Below are 18621 nucleotides of genomic sequence, written 5' to 3'. Positions count from 1 at the left end.
TAAAATTTAATATATTTTACTTAATTCAAAATATCCAAAATATTGTCATCTCAATATATGATCAGTACAAAAAATTAGTAAATCTTATGGACCACAAAATACCTGCATACTACTTTTTATACTAGCCTTACTTATAATAGCCCAAAACTGGAAACAACCAAATTATCCCTCAATAGGTAAACTGTGGTGTGCTGTATCATGGAATACTACTCCACAATAGGAACTATTGATACTCAAAACAATTTGGATGGATCTCATTATATCGAGAACAAAAAAGCTAATCTCAAATGGTCATACACTGTATTTATAGAACAATCTCAGAATCACAAATTAATTGGTATGGAAAACAGTAGTGGATGCCAAGGATGAGGGGGTAGAGGTCATTATAAAAGGGTAGCAAGAAGACAATCTTTGTAGTGATGGAACATGTCTGTATCTTGATTGTGCCGGTGATTACACAAATCTACACATGTGATAAAATGTTATACTACTATTGGTGCACATTGCACCAATGTCAAATTCATGGTTTTGATGTCATACTTTAATTATGTGACTATGGGAAGAAACTGGATGAAGGGTACAGAGAATCTCTGTATATGAACTGTGCAACTTCCTGTGAATGTAGTATTTCAAAGTAATGTTCAAGCACTAATTCCTGAAACCTATGAACATGTTAGGTTACATTGCAAAAGGGAATTAAGGTTGGAAGTAGAATTATGGGTACTAATAAACTGACCTTAATGTAAGGAGATTATTCAGATGGACCAGTGTGGTCACAAGCATTCTTAAAAGTGGAAGGGTGAGGCAGAAGAGGAGAGTTGGGTAGAAGAAGAGGAGTCAGAGAGAGATTCAATATTTCTGGCTTTGAATATGGAAGAAGGGGCCAAGAACCAAGGAATGCAGGTGGCCTGTAGATGCTAGAGAAGGCAAGGAAATGGATTCTTCCTTAGAGCCTCCGGAAAGGAACACAGCTCTGCTGACACCTTGATTTTCACCCAGTAGGACTCATTTTAGTCTTTTGACATCAAGAATCATAAGAAATAAGTTTGTGTTGTCTAAGATACTAAGCATGTGGCAATTTGTTACGGCAGCAATAGGAAACTAATGCAGTGGGAATTCAGAGAGATGTACAGATATAGCGGATAGTTGGAAAGTGGAATGAACACGAATTGGTGGTGATTGGATGTGGAGGATGATAGAGAAAGGGGAAGTCAAAATGGATTCCCAGAATAACTTTAGCAATTTGATGTAACATAGGAGCTGCATACTAGGATTGAGTTATCTGTAGAAGGAATCAGTTGAACAAGTAGGAAGTTTGTGACTTATGTTTTAGAAATGTCAATAATGGGAAGAATCCAAGAGGAGATTTGGATTGCATAAATCAGAAGCTTAGGAGAGGAGTTTGGGCTATGTCTGCATATTTGGAGACATTGGCATAAGGAGGAAATAAACTTGTGGTTTGCAGTAAAACCGTGGTGAAATAGTAGCTTTTGACCATAACATTTACATATTTTCTGCAATTTTTGAGTGCCTGTTCTGTTGATGCTCTTCTATGAACTATGATAGTCCTCTTGCTACTGTTTTAACATTATGTTATCACTCTGGACAGTGTAAAAATGATTAGAATTTAAGTATGTTTTCCTCGAAGGATGCCTTTTGTCAGTCCCCTGTGTTGGGTGGCAGAAAAAGGAGATGGATGAATTGAAGCCAGCATGAAGAATTGGGCTGGACCAGAGTGGTCTTGCAATGTTGAGGGTCCAGACAGTGTGAAGTTGGGTGCATGAATGTGATAAATCCAACCACAGCCACAGATTCCAGAATCAGGATGGAATCAGGAAGCTTGGATGAGAAGGAACCAGCAAGTAGAAGGAACCAGCAAATAGGTGAAATTCAAACAACTCAATAAGTAGGAAGTGCCTAAGAGAGTCATACAGTAGAAAAGGACAAATAAGAAACAAAGAGTGTGGTATGGAGGCTGAGTTCAAATGCACATGGTAGAAATTGGAATCCAGAGTCAGCTCTACATGAGAAGAAAGGGGCTCCATCCGTTGAGAAGGCAGATGCAGTCGGATTTGGGCTCAGGTCAGAAAAGCAGGCTTGAAGCTTGGAACAACTGGATTACAGGTGTCTGTGCAGTAGAAATGGGGACCAGGTACAAGAATAATCTTACTGAGCCAGCATGCTCTGAAGTTTCTCTGGAGGGGGAAGCACCTGGTGGAAAACAGGGACTGTCCCATGCGTGATGTCCAAGAGACACTACAATAAAAGAATCTGAGGGAGAATATTTTTAGATGCAGTAATAATTTGTCTTCAAAAATAACTTTATTTTTAGATTGAACCCATCCCAAGTTTTTTATGTTTTCCCCTGAATCATAGATGTGTGAATCATGTTATATTTTACCTAAAAGCAACATACCTGAAAGCCTTTTAGTCCTGGTCCTGAGCCTATGACAAATGTGTATCTGAGCAATGGCATCTGGACAGGGGTATAGTGGAGTTGGTGCCATCCCCTCTGCAATACAATTTCTCAACCAGCCATCTTTCTTCTACCAATGACAGGCCGGTCATTAAACCTAAATTATCTGAACACGGCTAGGTATTTCTGAAGTACTTAAGTATCCATTATTACATTTGCCAAGTTCTTCAAAGTAGAATTGAGGCTAAGAAAAGAAAAATCTCTTCATGAGGGAGTCAGTGAGGAAAGAACCACTTTTGAGATGTACATTAAAGGTGCCATATTTAATTCTGTGGGCTTTAAGTATCCAGATGTCTGTCTGGCTCAAAACCTCCATAGTCCAGTAATTATATTGACTCCTCACTTCAGCTGTAGGGCCTGCAAGTGTACCTCCAAGTAGTTGTCAGCGTCAAAGGTTAGACCAATACCATTTTGATGGTAAGTGGGGGGAATATGAACAAAAGATTGTCTAATAGATTGGCTCCCATTCTGCTCATCTTGTCCCTAGCCCTCCCCATCTTCAACACGACCCTTTTCTGCTAACTGCATCCCCCATGAAGGTCAAAGCTTTTGGAACATATTCATACTATTAGCTATTATTTTTTATGTATTTTATTTTTATTTTTGTTATAAAATATACATATCATAAAATTCGCCATTTTAACCATTTTTGAGTATATAGCTCAGTGGCATTAAGCACATGGACATTATTGTGCAACCATCACCTCCATCCATGTTCAGAACGTTTTCATCTTCCCCAAATGAAACTATACACTATCAAACAGTAAGTCCTGGGGCACCTGGGTGTCTCAGTCAGTTGAGTGTCTGATTCTTGATTTCGACTCAGGTCATGATCACAGAGTCGTGAGATCAAGCCCCATGTCAAGCTCCATGCTCCCCAGCTCCCCAGTTCGCTTGCTTTCTCTGTCTCTTTCTAAAGTTAATAATAATAATAATAATAATAATAATAATAATAATAATAATACAATAAGTCCCCATTCTTCCCTCATACCAGCCCCTAGAAACCACCATTCTACATTTGGCCTTATGAATTTAACTACTTTAGTTGCCTTATGTAAGTGGAATCCTACTATATTCCCTTGTGTATGGCTTATTTCACTTAGCATAATGTCTTCAAGGTTCATCCATGTTTTATCATGTGTCTCAAGTATCTTTTTAATAGTTTTGAATACATTAGAAAATCAATACCTCGTGAACTTGTATCCTGTGGCCCAAAGTCCACTCAAAACCTCTTCTGAGCATGCCAACATTTTGGAAACTGCTCCCTATCAGTGTACCACTACTATTACTGAATATTCAAGCTCTACAAATTAATAAAGAGTGGCAGAAGTTGCAAAAAAGAATAAAAATAAAAATAAAATTACCAGGCATGTATAGCGAGTTAAACTTTGAGCAAGAAAGTTGAAAATGGAATTCATGGTCCTGATGCTGAGTTTTTGCTCTAAAAATATTCAGGAGAATAAAGTGTTAGTGGCAATTTTCTGGGCCAGTTAGGATGCTCAAGTCAGGTAGAGTTGTAAAATCTACCTGCAAGGTCACTTGATTTTCTACCTAAACAAGAACATTCTTATAAATTCTTCCATACATGCTTCTGATATTTAATATTATATGTAAACTTGACTGGGGAAGGGATGTCCAGATAGCTGGTAAACTGTTTTGGGGTGTATCTCTGAGGCTGTTTCTGGAAGAGATTAGCATTTGAATTAGGAACTGAATAAAGCAAATGACCTTCCCCAAGGTGGGTGGGCATTATGCAATTCTTTGAGGGCTCAAAGAACCAAAAGGCAAAGGAAGAGTGAATTCACTCCCTCCCTGCTTGAGCGGAGACATCCTCTTCTGTCCTTGGACATGGGCCCTACTGGTTCTTATGTTTTCAGATTGAGACTTATATCATAAGAGTCCTTGGTTCTGACACCTATGGACTCAGACTGATTTATATTACTAGCTTTGTCCAGCTTGTAGACAGCGGACCATGGGACATTTTGACCAACGTTACCACATTAGCTAATTCCTATAATAAATCTCCTCTTATATACATCTGTATAAATCCTACTGGTTCTGATTCTTGGAAGAGCTCTGAGCAATACAATGCTTATACCATGAGCTTCAACCAGTATGACCTAAAAGACTTCCTAGAGGGGCAAGAAATAAGGGATACCAGTTTAGGTCCAATGTGGTTTCTTTATATGTCTCCATCTGCTCATCCACTTGTTCAACAATCAGAGGAGATGTTTCTTTCCTAAGCTGCACACCACTTTTGGTGAATATGGCCACTACAAAATTAAGTAGGCTTTTCTGGTACTCAAAAACTTTAGCAAGAAATGTAGAACAATAGAAATATAGGTGAAAGGGCCCAGGATTAGAAACCTACTTGTGAGTCAAACACATTAATGAATGATTCAAACACATCAAAACACTCATTCTGTATGAACCGCCATTTCTCAGGCAAGATAAGAATCTGAATGGACTGGTGCCATTTGGAAAACCAAGCTGTCATCTGATGTAGTTTCCAAAGGATAGCAGCTTCTTCAGTCATTCGTGAATGACTACTCTCGATATTTCAAAATGATGGTTGTAAAAAACAAAACAAAAAACAAAAAGATGGTTGTTACCCATGTAAATCAATCTCTTTTTCTGGACATTAACCCAAAGGATGGATTTTTAACATTTTATTTCTATATGTTTGGATACATGTTAATTTCAATAAGTGTTGCCTGTTGGTTTAAAAATACTTTTAAAAATTGAGGCGCCTGGGTGGCTCAGTTGGTTAAGCGTTAGACTTCAGCTCAGGTCATATCTCACAGTTTGTGGGTTCAAACCCCGCATCAGGCTCTCTGCTGACAGCTCAGTGCTTGGAGCCTACTCCAGATTCTTTCTGTCTCTGTCTCTCTCTCTCTCTTCTCCTTCCCTGCTCACACCCTCTTTCTCTCAATAAACTAAATAAACATTAAAAAAATATTTTAGGAAAGAAATATACCACATGTGGTTTACAAAAGAGCACGAGAAATCTGATGATTGCCTGACCATACCCCATGATAACTCCAAGTTCTGCTTACCAGAGGCCATAATGACATTTCTTCAGTTTGGACCTTTTTTTTTCCTTTCAGTTGTGTTTTGTTTCTTTCTTTTTTTAAAAGAGATTTTATTTTTAAGTTATCTCTACACCCAATGTGTTGTTTGAACTTAACAACCCTGAGACGGAGTCACATGCTCTACTGACTGAGCCAGCCAGGCACCCCTCAGTGTTTTATATATAGCCAAAAATATATGTATGCAGCTTCAGCAATTTTAGGCATCTCCCTCCTTTTATTTTTTGCTACGTAGATAGAAGTTAGCTTTCTTACATAATCTGCCCACCTCCCTTATTTTCCCAATATAATTTTGTGGGCTGTTTTTGATTATGTATGTTAAATGGTCCTTATATTTTGTGATTTTTGTCATTGCTTACTGATGAGCCAAGAATTATATGATTATCTTTTCTTTCTATTTCAGTTTTTGGTTTTCCCAAAGTTTCATGTCTTTCTCTTATTTTTATGATGGGTTCTTTACAAATAATCATTTATTGGTGCACCTGGGTGGCTTTGTCAATTAAATGTCCTACTTCAGCTCAGGTCATGATCTCACCATTCAGAGTTCGAGGCCCACGTCAGGCCCTGTGCTGACAGCTCAGAGTCTAGAGTCTGCTTCAGATTCTGTGTCTCCCTCTGTCTCTCTGCCCCACCGTCCATGCTGTCTGTCTGTCTGTCTGTCTCTCTCTCTCTCAAAAAAAAAGTAAACATTAAAAAATTATAAATAATCATTTATTTTGTAAAGAATGTACATCTTGCAAGGTGACATGTATTTTTCTGTTTATCTCCAAATTCCCTGCTACTTTGTGATGTCACACAGAGCTTGGGTGAGTTCCCCAGCTTGCCTATGCACCCAGGCTAGCGCTAGTTCCAGATACACAATTATTGGTGTTGCCTAAAATTGACTCCTAATTGTGTACTGAAAATGGAATAGGACTTTGCAACCAGACAGTCAAACATGGCCCCTTAAGAGCCAAGTCTGAAATGAAGTAGATTTGGGTTTCACTCCATTCCTGGCACTTGGTAACCATGGTACCATGGGTAACTGACTATGTGATTTAACTTCCCTGAGTTTAAATCCCTGCACTTGTAAAATAAATACCTCACAGAACTGTCAGACTATAAGAGAATGGCTATTCCACTTAGCCTAGACAATGTCCGATTCCAGGAAATATTCATTTCGTGTTACCCAGTATTACTGTTGCTGATGTTTTCAAATGGCTTCTTCCAATGCCTTCTTATTTAGTAATTCCAACTATTCCAGAAGCTAGGCAAATCTGGAATTATGTGCACTTAGAGAGGAAGACTCTATCTCAGGCTGCCAGGGTCACAGTGATCCCACAGAGCAGTGGGGACTGCCCTGATATTCAAGGCAGCAAGTGTAGGAGCCTGTTCCTAGGATGTGAATTGCCTGGTCTTGCATATCATTTCAGTTTCTTCCTACCTGGGTGAACTTGGGCACTCCTTCCTCTCCCTGAGACTCAGTTTCCCTATCTATATGGCGGGAATAATAACAGCCCTTACGACACAAATTATTGTGAGGAGGATGCGTGAGTTTATACGTATAAAATAGTGTCTGGCACAATTAGCCCAATATAAATATACTTCAAGTAGCATTTTCTTGTCCCTAGTAAGGTGTTGTGCCAACCATACCAGGCAGCCTGACACAACTGATCCCAGATGCCCTTCTCTTGCTTGCCAGTCCTTTGAATCTCTACTCATTATCCCAGCTAATAGGCCCAAATGGGGAGATGCTACCTACAAGAGCTTTGAGACTAGGCATACGTATAAAGCAGGACAACACCCCAAGCTGGGGCCAACAGCTGGGGTCTTGCTAAAAGCAGCTTAAGGGCTGAGATGACAGTGAAGCTGTCAGAGTGTTGTGTTAGAGTCCAGGGATTTGGATTTCCTTCAGTTTCTTCCAGGATAGCTTCCATACAAGAACATGTGGTGACCAAAACCATCCATCAAAGCAGTATTTGCTCTGAGTTTTGCAAGAAACTTTTGGAAACAGGGATTTGGGGGTCTGTTTACCCTCTTTCTCTAGGAATGTAACTACACAGTAGCATAATAAGACCTTGAGAAGTCCCACAAAGGAAATTTATATAATCCATTGTTTCCCAGATTTACCTACCCGAGGAACCAACCTTCCATCCTCTAAATTTTTCACCTTTCAGAAAGCTGATGTTCCCAGGAACACACTTTTGGTAACCCTTAGACTAGCAGGTGAGTGCTCACATGCGTGTTTAGTAACGAAACGAATTAGGAAACATTAGCAATAAGTCTTGAAATGCCGGATTTAAAAACCTGTAGCAAAATTTTCTGTGCTGAATAGTCTCTACCAAATCGTTCTGGAAGTAGGTCTGCTGGAACTCAGGAGCAGGTCAAGGTATTCCATAGATGCTGGAATCCATAGATTCCATAGATGCTGAACAGCAGGGGTCTTTTTTCTACCTGAGGGGTTGTCCAGGTTCCCAGCAGCCCTTTGACCTTACTTACTCAGTGACAGAGTTCAGCTCAGTCAGAAAAAGGGTGTTTCTGGAGAGACATGGCAGAACCCAAAAATCTCCAAAATCTCAGTTACCTTATTAGAGCCCACCTTCCCCACTAATGCATATCTCTAGGGGAACAAGTTTCCTAAAAATCGCAGGGGTGAACATGTCTGATAAAGAAAGCTAGTGCAGGGCAGTGTTGCTTTTCTAGTGATTCAAAGCACGTGTTTTGAGGTTCTGATTCTCCAGACTTGCCATTTTCTGACTTCTGAGCTTCTGTTTCCTCCATAGAGATATGATAATAACACCTCCTGTGCGAGAAGAGTTAATGTGTGAGACCACGTATCTTAGAAAAGCTGATTTGTAAGGTTGCATATGGAAGCTTGGATTTTAGGAGGGGTCCCACCTTTCCCTGATAAGAATGATTCACTGTGCCTAAATTGTTTATGCAAACAGTATTGTTTATGCTGAACCCCTGATTTCCTTCTGGATTCTAAAATTTTGGCATGGGCCAAGCAAAGGGTATTTATGTGACCTATACTGAATAAAACCTTCAGGCACTGAGTGTATCACAAGCTTATCTGGTCAACAACATTTTTCACGTATTGAAACCATTCAGTGCTGGAGGAATTAATCGCGTCCTATGTGAGTCCACTGAGAGAGAATGCCAGGAAGCCTATGCCTGGTTTCCTCCAGACTTTGCCCATGTGCCTTTTTCCCTTTGCTGATGATGCTTTGCATATGTTCACTGTAATAAATCACAGCTGGAGTGTGAGTGTGTGCTAAGTTCTGTGAGTTCTCCTAGCCAATCAAACCTGAGGGTGGTCTTGGAACACCCCATCACCCCCTGCCACCAAAATAGGGCTATTGTGAGTTCTAAGTGAGATAGACAAGGTGAACCTTGAGCACTATGCCAGGTACAGACAGATCATGGACATATCCAAGAGAAGAAACCGTTCCAAGCAGATCATGGATTTTAGGAGGGCCCCCTACCGTGTATCTCTCTCTTTCATGGTGTAAAAAGCATCAGGACTACTTCACCTGAGTGTGAGTTTCCTCATTGCTACCAGAGTAATGGCCATCGCTAATGAAATATCACTGTACCTCATGGAGATGCTCTCTCTACATTTAGGGAAACATTGCTTGAAAATGTAGAACTTTAAAATTTTCCTGTCTAGTTTCTTCCTCTATAACTCTTTAGCTCAAACTTACTAGAAGTGTAGAACTGTATAACCATGTAAATTACAGTTATGTAGTATCACAGGATACATTGTAGGTAAATTAATTCAAGCACAGGACAACTGCCTTATTTTAGAACAAGAACAGTATTAGTTCATTGATATCTTCTTTTTTATATTTTCATATGAGTGGCATGGCAACCACTGGGACATTCACAAATAGGAAGGGAATAGTAAAACATTTCTATTCTGATTCTAAAAATATTTGACCTAGCATTTTCAGTGCTAGTTCATGTATGAATTCATGCAAAATAACTCTCCTTAAGTGATTTTTCTAAGATAATTGCTACCTTGTTTTAAAAAAAAAATAGTCATAAAGTTTATTCAAATGTCAAGTGGACTCCACCAACACATGACCAAATTATATTTTCAAATGTATTTTTATTTTCACGATATAATACTGAGAGGTAGTATATAGACCCACTTACATATTTGGCATAATTTCCTGGCCACTGAAAACATTCCAGGCCCTCAGCCAACCAGATGGTAACATCACAATCAAGGTTCCTCTGAGTTAATGCAATTGTATAACAGCTAACACAGTTACCACATTGGATGTTATTACTTGAGACTTTGAAGCAGCTAAAGTAGAAAGAGAAAAATGATGGGCACCTGAAGATACAAGGTATGGGATGATAAGCAGGTCTTTGCTATTGGTATTTTCTGTGCCAAAATTTACTCCACTATGTAATGGCTTAAAGCAACAGCCATTTATTTATGTTCTGATTCTGTAAGTCAGCACTTTGGGTCTAGCTCAGCTGCATGATTCTTCTCCTGGTTTTGACTGGGTTCACTTAGTGGATAGCTGCTGGTCAGTTATGTGGCTTTGCTACCAGAGCTGATTATTGGATACACTGATGGGTGACTGGACCACACCGTCTGTCATCCTCCAGCAGGATGGCCTGGCCTTGTTCTCAAGCTGGCTGTTTGTTCCAAGAGCAGTAAGAAGGCAAACCCCAGTGTCCAAGATCATTTCATGCTTGTGTCATGGTTTCTGTTGTCCCATTGGCCACAGCAAATTACATATTCAGGCCCAGAGTCAGTGTGGGAGAGACCCACATAAGGACATGGACACTGGGAGGCATGAAACATCAGGGGCCATTCCTCTAATGGTCTACCACAACTGGATTCCTTAAATTCTTTACATTTTGGCTTGGGTATTCTCAAAAGTTTAAAGTCAGCCGACCTGTATTTATTAACCCACTTTAGTAAGGTACTTAAAGAATTTTTTAAGTTGTGCTATGCTCTCCAAAAGAAACAACACATCAAGGTGTTTTCAGCCCTTATTATCTTTCATTGATTTTTCTTTATCCCTTTATATTAGTTTCCCCAATTAGTCTTAAGTAACAACCACGATGTATGGGAAAATGGGTTTTGATAGAGTCTAGGGAGTTAAGGCTGTGAAAAATCTGATCACTGTCAAGAGAATACATATCCAGTGCTGTGGTCTAAATGTGTCCCTCCAAAACCCATAGGTTGAACTCCTAACCCTCGAGGTGAGCTCATTAGGAAGTGGTGGGGCCTTTGGGAGAGGACTAGCTCATGAGGGTGGAATCTCATGAATGGAGAATTAGTGCCATTGTTAGAAGAGGACAGAGAGAGCTCCTTTTTCCCTACCAACATGTGAGGTTCCAGCAAAAAGACAGCCATGCAGGAAGTCCGTTCTCACTAGACACCAAATCTGCCAGAGCTTTGATCTTGGACTTCCAGACTCCAGAACTGTGAAGAATAAACGTCTGTTGTTTAAGCTAGCCAGTCTCGGGTATTTTGTCATGGCGGCCCAACACCCGGGTAGAGGATGGAATAGGAACTTGGGAAAACGTGAAGGCACCAGGAAGACCCTGTTTCCCAAGCAGGGATAACTGGTTAAGGGAAGAAACACGTATTAATGGAAGGTAAAGGTGAGGGAGGGGGAGGGGGAGAGCAAGGGAAGATGTTAACACCTTTGGTGCTCTTACCCCAGGTGTCATTCACTGAGTAAATGTACTGTGCTCATGATTTTAGTCTGTGAGCAGGTATTTCTTGAGCAGGTACTGCTTGCAGTAGTGAACAAGCCGATAGTACCCCTTCTCTGGTGGATATTACCAGATACTTCCCTACTATGTCTGGTAGGGAAAAAAAGACACCAGGCACACCATTACACCTAATTAATTGATAGCAAGTGGGTAAATGCTGGGAAGAATATGTACATGGAGCTATATGAACGTATAACTTACCTATTCAAGCCTAAAGGCCGAGGGAAGGCTTTCCCAACAAAGCAACGTTGAAGCCAAACCATCATCATTTATAATGCCTGCAACAGTGTTTTTCAGGGTTCCCCAAATGATCATGATGGTCCTATTCACAATAAACTGAGAGATGGAAAAGCAGTTACCCACGATCGTAGTGAATAGGCGACCTACCTGGGATTCAAACCCAGGTTGTCTGACATGTTTTCGGTACCATAAAGCACACAGTGACTATTTTAAATATTTTCTAGAGGTATCCTGGTCACAAGGTATATTTTAATTAGGTAAACTACATTGTTTCAAATAGGCAACATACATGCTACGAAGTTCTAAACATAATATACAGTGAAAAAATGGGTCTTTCTCCCTGCTTTGTCTCCCCAGCTCCTTTCTCTGCAGGCAATGCCAGTCAACTTTCTTCTCTATTTGTTCAGAGATCTATTTATATTTGTAGCACTTACTTTGTGCCAGGGACTTTTCAGAGTGTTTTACCCATGTTTACTAGTTTAATCCTAATAATAATTTTATATGGTGAATGTGATTACTAACCTCATTTTTCATGTATAAACATATATTTGTCCATACAAAGGTTTGAGATTTCAAGTGCACACCAAATTTTGACATGCTTCTCCCTGTGTGCTAGTCAACTTCTGCTTTGCTAATATCACATAACAAGTTCAGAATTTTAGTGGCTTAATTATAAGCCTTGATTTCTTACTCATGAGTCACCTGTGGCTCAGCTGGGCACGGCTTCAGACTGGAGGTTGGATTTGGATCTACTTCATGCATCTCTCCTTCCAGGATGCAGGCTGAGGGAGTATCACCCACCAGAAGCACAAGGAGGCAAGTAGAAACACAGGGTGTCTTCTACTCTGAGTGCCTTCTACTCTTCTACTCAGAGTGCCTCCACACCGGACTGCTGCACAGTCCATATCAAGGCAGTTCACATGGCCAAATCCAAAATCAGTTGGGCAGGGAACTGTATATTCCACATGGCAAGTGCAAGGAGAAAACAAATTATGAGTGAAATATCTTATCTACACCCCCCGAAAATCCAACTTTCATCTTTTGCTGCTGATACCTAGAGGAATAATCGAAAAGACAGAACTGCGAATGGATAGTTTTCCTATCATCTTCTGCTGGCGAGATACAAACATTATCTCTTTTCTGTTTGCATTTCCCAGGTCTTTGCATCATGTTCGGAAAGAAAAAGAAAAAGATTGAAATATCTGGTCCATCCAACTTTGAACACAGGGTTCACACTGGGTTTGATCCGCAAGAACAGAAATTCACGGGCCTCCCGCAGCAGTGGCACAGCCTGTTAGCAGACACGGCCAACAGGCGGAAGCCCATGGTAGACCCTTCCTGCATCACACCCATCCAGCTGGCTCCTATGAAGGTATGGTGAGGATTCTGTCTTTATGTTGGCTTAAGAAGCATGTTCTCATTTAATGCAGTGTACCATATTTACAGGCAAGCTAGAAAATGCCTAAATCATGTATTTGTTTTTAAGTATCTGCTGATTATCCACACTTACTCTTCAGTGATTATAATGTTCACCACTTATTGTAAATTGCAGCACATGAAAAGGAACTGCAACTTTCAGATGTGAGATTTTTTTTTAATCAAACACATAAAATGCAATCACAAAATAGACAAGTCTTATTTCTACTTAAAAATGGTGTGTGTTGGGATGCCTGGGTGAAGCGTCCAACTTCAGCTCAGGTCATGATCTCACAGTTGGTGAGTTCGAGCTCTGCGTCGGCTCTGTGCTGACAGCATGGAGCCTGGAGCCTGCTTCAGGGAGTTCAGTCTCCCTCTCTCTCTGCCCTCCCCCACTCACACACTGTCTCTCTGTCTCTCTCTCTCTCTTAAAAAAAATTTTAAATAAAAATAAATAAATAAAATGGTGTTTGCTAGTCTTCATACTGAGGAATATTATCTACCCCCTCTGGTAAGTGTGGTCAGTAACCTCTGATGAAATAGGCAACCTTTAGGTGTTTTGAATTTGCCCTTTAGAATGTTTAACTTGCATATCAAATATAGCACTAACAGATTTTAACAATAATAAATGATTCATATGTATGTATATACACATACACACATATACATGTCCACACATATATGTACCTTTTATATATAATCATGTTTATATACATATATATTCATATTTGTCTTCATTGTCTAAGAGAGAGCTGTTTCAAATAAGAATGAATCATTTGAGTCCCAGAATACAATATAATTTACCTTAAAGAAGTGGCTAGTAGATTTTTGGCAAGGTATGTTCATGAAGATAATTGCATTAAAGCAGAAAGGAGACACAGTAATTTCAAAATGTCAAGAGGCTACAAAGGAAATTCAGTTGTTGCTGTTTCCTTCTGCATCTCAGAATAAGAATTCCATAGACCACTAAAAAATTGTCCAAAAGCTCCCTATGGGAGTTAAACATCATTGAAGTTTATCATCATGTTATGCAATAGGTCTCTTGTTCATTGTATTAGCAGACATCTGAGCTGCATGAAATAGCCTCTTCTGTGTAAACATGAATATTGAGTACGTTGTGTGTTAGTGATTAGGCAAAACAAGTGGATGCATTTTTAAAGGATGCAGAGAAAGAGGCCTGGCTGATAAGTTACAGGAAATTCTTACAACATACCACCTGAGCTAAGTAAAGTAGAATTGTCATTCCATCATGTGCACAGAGTCTTGGTCATTTTGTTCTGGTATTGAATGGGGAGGTCTGTCCCACCCAAAGATAAATACAGAGTCTTCTAATCTTGAATTTTGTGAATTTGATTTTCTCATTAAGATTTAGAAACCTTTTAGGCCAGCTAAAATGTAAAATATTCAAAAGGTGGATACTGGAGAAGATACATCTTTGGGGACAAAAAGGAACCTCCCATTTAAAACAGATATTGACTGGTATTTAATAGAAATTAACCAAATAAGGGGCGCCTGGGTGGCGCAGTCGGTTAAGCGTCCGACTTCAGCCAGGTCACGATCTCGCGGTCCGGGAGTTCGAGCCCCGCGTCAGGCTCTGGGCTGATGGCTCGGAGCCTGGAGCCTGTTTCCGATTCTGTGTCTCCCTCTCTCTCTGCCCCTCCCCCGTTCATGCTCTGTCTCTCTCTGTCCCAAAAATAAAATAAACGTTGAAAAAAAAATTAAAATAAAAGAAATTAACCAAATAAATAAATAAACATATAAATAAAAAAGGGGGCGCCTGGGTGGCTCAGTTGGTTAAGTGTCTGACTTTTGGTCTCAGCTCAGGTCTTGATCTCAGGGTCATGGGTTCAAGCCTTGCATTGTGCTCCACACTGGGTGTGAAGCCTACTTGAAAAAATAAAAGTAAATAAATTTTAAAAAGAAAGTGACCAATTAACCAACTCTACTGCTTGATATTAGGCCATATCCTACTACTGAACATGATTTTCTCCCTAAGAGAAGGCTAATGCTTAACTAATGAGTAAATAATGGAGTGAAAGAATTTGCTCTTTCTTTTTATTATTTTTCTCCTATCCCAAGTTTTTATAAAACCCAAACAATGGAATGTGCACTGTGCCCAGAAAAATTTTCTGCCATTGAGCCTCATGGTGAAGGAAAAGCGCCCCAGTGAAACAATTATGGAGTGTCATTATTATTTGATGAGGAACAAGCTAGAAGGAGACAGAGTCTTAAAAACATCCTAGCTAAAGGCCCAGGACATGCACTGTCTTATTAGAGAGTGTGTCTATTATTGAGTAAGGACAGAGTATTATCTACGCACTGTGGTTTTTCATTCATCTGGGTCCTAGCAGGGCCTGGCTGGCAGTGAAGGAGGAGGTTCCTATCTCAGTGATAATCCACCATGCTTGGTGAAGGTAGGACTTAACAGGACTTCTAGTTCATTTCTTCCATTTCTCAGATGGGCTAGCCCATTATCCTCTCTGACAGAATTTGCCAGCTCCGCTAAGAGTTGGACCAAGGTTTCCTAACTGCTGAACTTCTGGGCCTCATGATTCACTTACTTACTCTATGGGCTTTCTAGCCCTGATGCCCATGAGTGAGCCTCCAGTCTGTATGAAATGATAATATTTGTTATAGGCACTTAAATGCAAACTGCAAGATGACGGGAAAATATATCTCCAGTAGAGACCCAGGCCTGAATTATGCAAATTGGACCTCAGGCAGTTTTGCCTGTGAGAAAGAAAATAAGAACGGACAAGGAATAACAAAACAGTAATCAGCTAGGTAGAATTTTCCCCAGAAAGAGTGGAGTTAATCAAACATTTTGAACTGAAGGACACCCAATAAATCTCTACTTGATACTTTCACCAACTGCTATAGATTGATCCTCTCCTCCAGATCCTGTGAGTGAAGTCAGTGCTGTCGACACGTGTTGGACAATATTGGTCTGAGAGAATCCTGCTGACTCCATAGCATCTCTAGAATCAGAAAAGCGTTCAAGGGGCCAAAGTATGCCACGTGGTTTGCATGATCTACTTTTTGGAAATGCCTTCTCTGGAGGAATCTTCCATAGTTTTAACATATTATGAATCATGCAGAATCTATCTCAGAAGTCAGAACAATCCTCGAAATAAGCTATGCAGGAATTGACAGAAAGGAGTGTAAAGAATTGTGCTGATAAAGCCATTTCGGCAAAGTTATTTAAGTAGACCAAACAATTCTAATTTTTTCAGGCTGTCCTTTAAAGGGGACAAAGAAAAATAAGAGATCACCACACGAAAGCAGTAAATGGAAGAAGTGTGTAGCACTTCAGTAAGCTTTAGGCAGGCTGGTTCTGAATGGAGATTCGCCATTGCGATTAATTCTCTGATTAGCGTTTCAGCCGTTCCTATTCGGAACCTTCTTTAAATTGCATATCACTCTTGCCAGGACGCTCTTGTTCTGTGTAGATTTATTGATGTCAGTGTATCTCAAACTATAGTCCGTCAAAGTCACCTGGAGGGCTTGCTAAAACACAGATTGCTGGGCCCATCCCCCAAGTTTCTGATTCAGCAGAACTGGGATGGGGTCAGAATTTTGCATTTCTAATAAGTTTCCAGGTGATGCTGATGTTGCTGGTCTGGAAACCGCACTTTAAGAACTTTGATTTAGGTAATTATAAAGGAATTCATCCACATAAGGTGTAATCGATCAAAGTTTATGCTGACCAGGATGTCCAAATGGTCAGAAATGTAACCAGAAGCCACAGGTTAGCTCAGATTTGTGTCAAAAGTTAAAGTTCATGTACTCAAGCCAAGGGCACGTAGACAAACGAAGAAAATCTGAACCCCCAGAGATATGGGGGATCCTTTTAGGACATTTGGTAAGTGTCTTTGAGAAATTCCTTTTTCTGTCTAATGTCATTTTGTCCACAAAGCATCATAAGCAATGTTACCAAAATTTCTGCTGAATTAGATGCATTTATTTAAGTGGCAGGTTGAATGGTCACATTGTTCTTGCACTCTGGTTCTCAAACTGGGGCTTTCATCAGAATCTCCTGAGTGGCTTGCCATAACCCAGCTTCCCTAGCCCCAACCTAGAGCTGCAGATTCAGGAGGTCTGGGGTGGGCCTTGTGATTTGTGGGTCTAACAAGCCCTCAGATGAGGCTGATGCTACTGATGAGTGGGGGGGGGATACACTTTAAGAACCATTATTTTAGGTGGCCCGAAGTTAGAACTTAATGATCACTCTTGGTAACAGCCTGGAAATCATTTGAAAGATGCTGAAAAAAAAATACAGAGGATAATATTAAAAAGCCTTTGTATCCTCTATTTAAAATGAACAGATAGCATATTTTAATACTTGCTTCATATTGGTTTTCAGTTTCAAGTAGGGCTTTAGAAATAATAGTATTATTTGCCATATATATATGTATATATATATATGTATATTATTTGGCATATATATATGTATATATATATGTATATATATATGGCAAATAATACTATTATTTCTAAATATATATATATATATGTATTTTAGAGAGTACACAAGCAGGGGAGAGGGACAGATGGGGTGAGAGAATCTTTTTTTTTTTTAATATTTATTTTTGAGGGAGAAAGAGAGACAGACAGACCGAGCATGAGTGGGGGAGGGGCAGAGAGAGAGGGAGACACAGAACCTGAAACAGGCTCCAGGCTCTGAACTGTCAGCACAGAGCCTGATGCGGGACTTGAACTCACAAACAGAGATCACGACCTGAGCTGAAGTCAGACACTTAACGACTGAGCCACCCAGGCACCCCTGGGGTGAGAGAAACTAAAGCAGGCTCCATGCTCAGTGAAGAGCCTGATATGGGGCTTAACCCTGGGATCATGACCTGAGCCAAAATCAAAAGTCTGACGCTCAACCTACTGAGCCACCCAGGTGTTCCACGGCATATTGGAATTTTATTTAGTGATGTCATACTGGATAGAATATTCTCCAAGTTGTTTTTTTTTTTTTTTTACAACATTGTTTTGCTGTAAATCATATTGATAGGCAGAAAATGAGTTTATTTAGAAATTAGAGGGGTTTTTTTTATAGTTTACCCATTTCTCTACTAAAGGATATTGGCAAGTATTTGCTATTTATAAGTAATGTTGTTATGAGCATCTATATTTGTATCTCCTTGGGGACATGGTGAGAAATCTTTGTGTAACAGTTCTCAGCATATGATCCAGAACTTCTCTCTTTGAGGGAGTCTTCAGGATCAAACCTGTTTTCCTAATACTAAGAGATCATATGCATTTTCTGCTCTTATTCTCTCCAAAATGTACAGTGGAGTTTCCCAGAAGCTATGTGATACGTCTTGACATCACTGGGTCTGATGCCTAATGGATTGGTGCTTTGTATTCTTTTATTTTTTTAAGTTTATTTATTTTGAGAGAGACAGAGACAGCGTAAGTGGGGGAGGGGCAGAGAGAGAGGGAGAGAGAGGGAGAGGGAGAGAATCCCAAGCAGGCTCTACGCTGTCAGCACAGAGCCTTGACATAGGGCCCGAACTCATGAGACTGTGAGATCATGACCTGAGCCGAACCCAGGAGTCAGACGCTTAACTGACTGAGCCACCCAGGCACCCTTTGTGCTTGTATTCTTAAGTTTTTGTTTGTTTGGTTTTGTTTTCTTTAATGTTATTTACTTATTTAGTTATTTTG

The 18621-nt window shown here is 40.0% G+C and overlaps 1 protein-coding gene across 6 annotated transcripts in view; it reads left to right on the top strand.

Annotated features, from left to right (window-relative positions):
- The window catches only part of PAK5 (p21 (RAC1) activated kinase 5), a 318922-nt gene that overhangs the window by 203250 nt on the left and 97051 nt on the right, over positions 1-18621 (top strand). For all 6 annotated transcript variants that reach the window (XM_045445306.1, XM_045445303.1, XM_045445304.1 and 3 more), the window contains one exon: positions 12687-12901. In XM_045445306.1, coding sequence (XP_045301262.1) covers positions 12698-12901 — 204 coding nt within the window. In that variant the 5' untranslated portion in view covers positions 12687-12697. The remainder of the gene's footprint in view (positions 1-12686; positions 12902-18621) is intronic.

This window comes from Leopardus geoffroyi, chromosome A3, assembly GCF_018350155.1.
Source record: "Leopardus geoffroyi isolate Oge1 chromosome A3, O.geoffroyi_Oge1_pat1.0, whole genome shotgun sequence".
Taxonomy (NCBI): domain Eukaryota; kingdom Metazoa; phylum Chordata; class Mammalia; order Carnivora; family Felidae; genus Leopardus; species Leopardus geoffroyi.
This window is presented reverse-complemented; position numbering and strand designations above follow the sequence as displayed.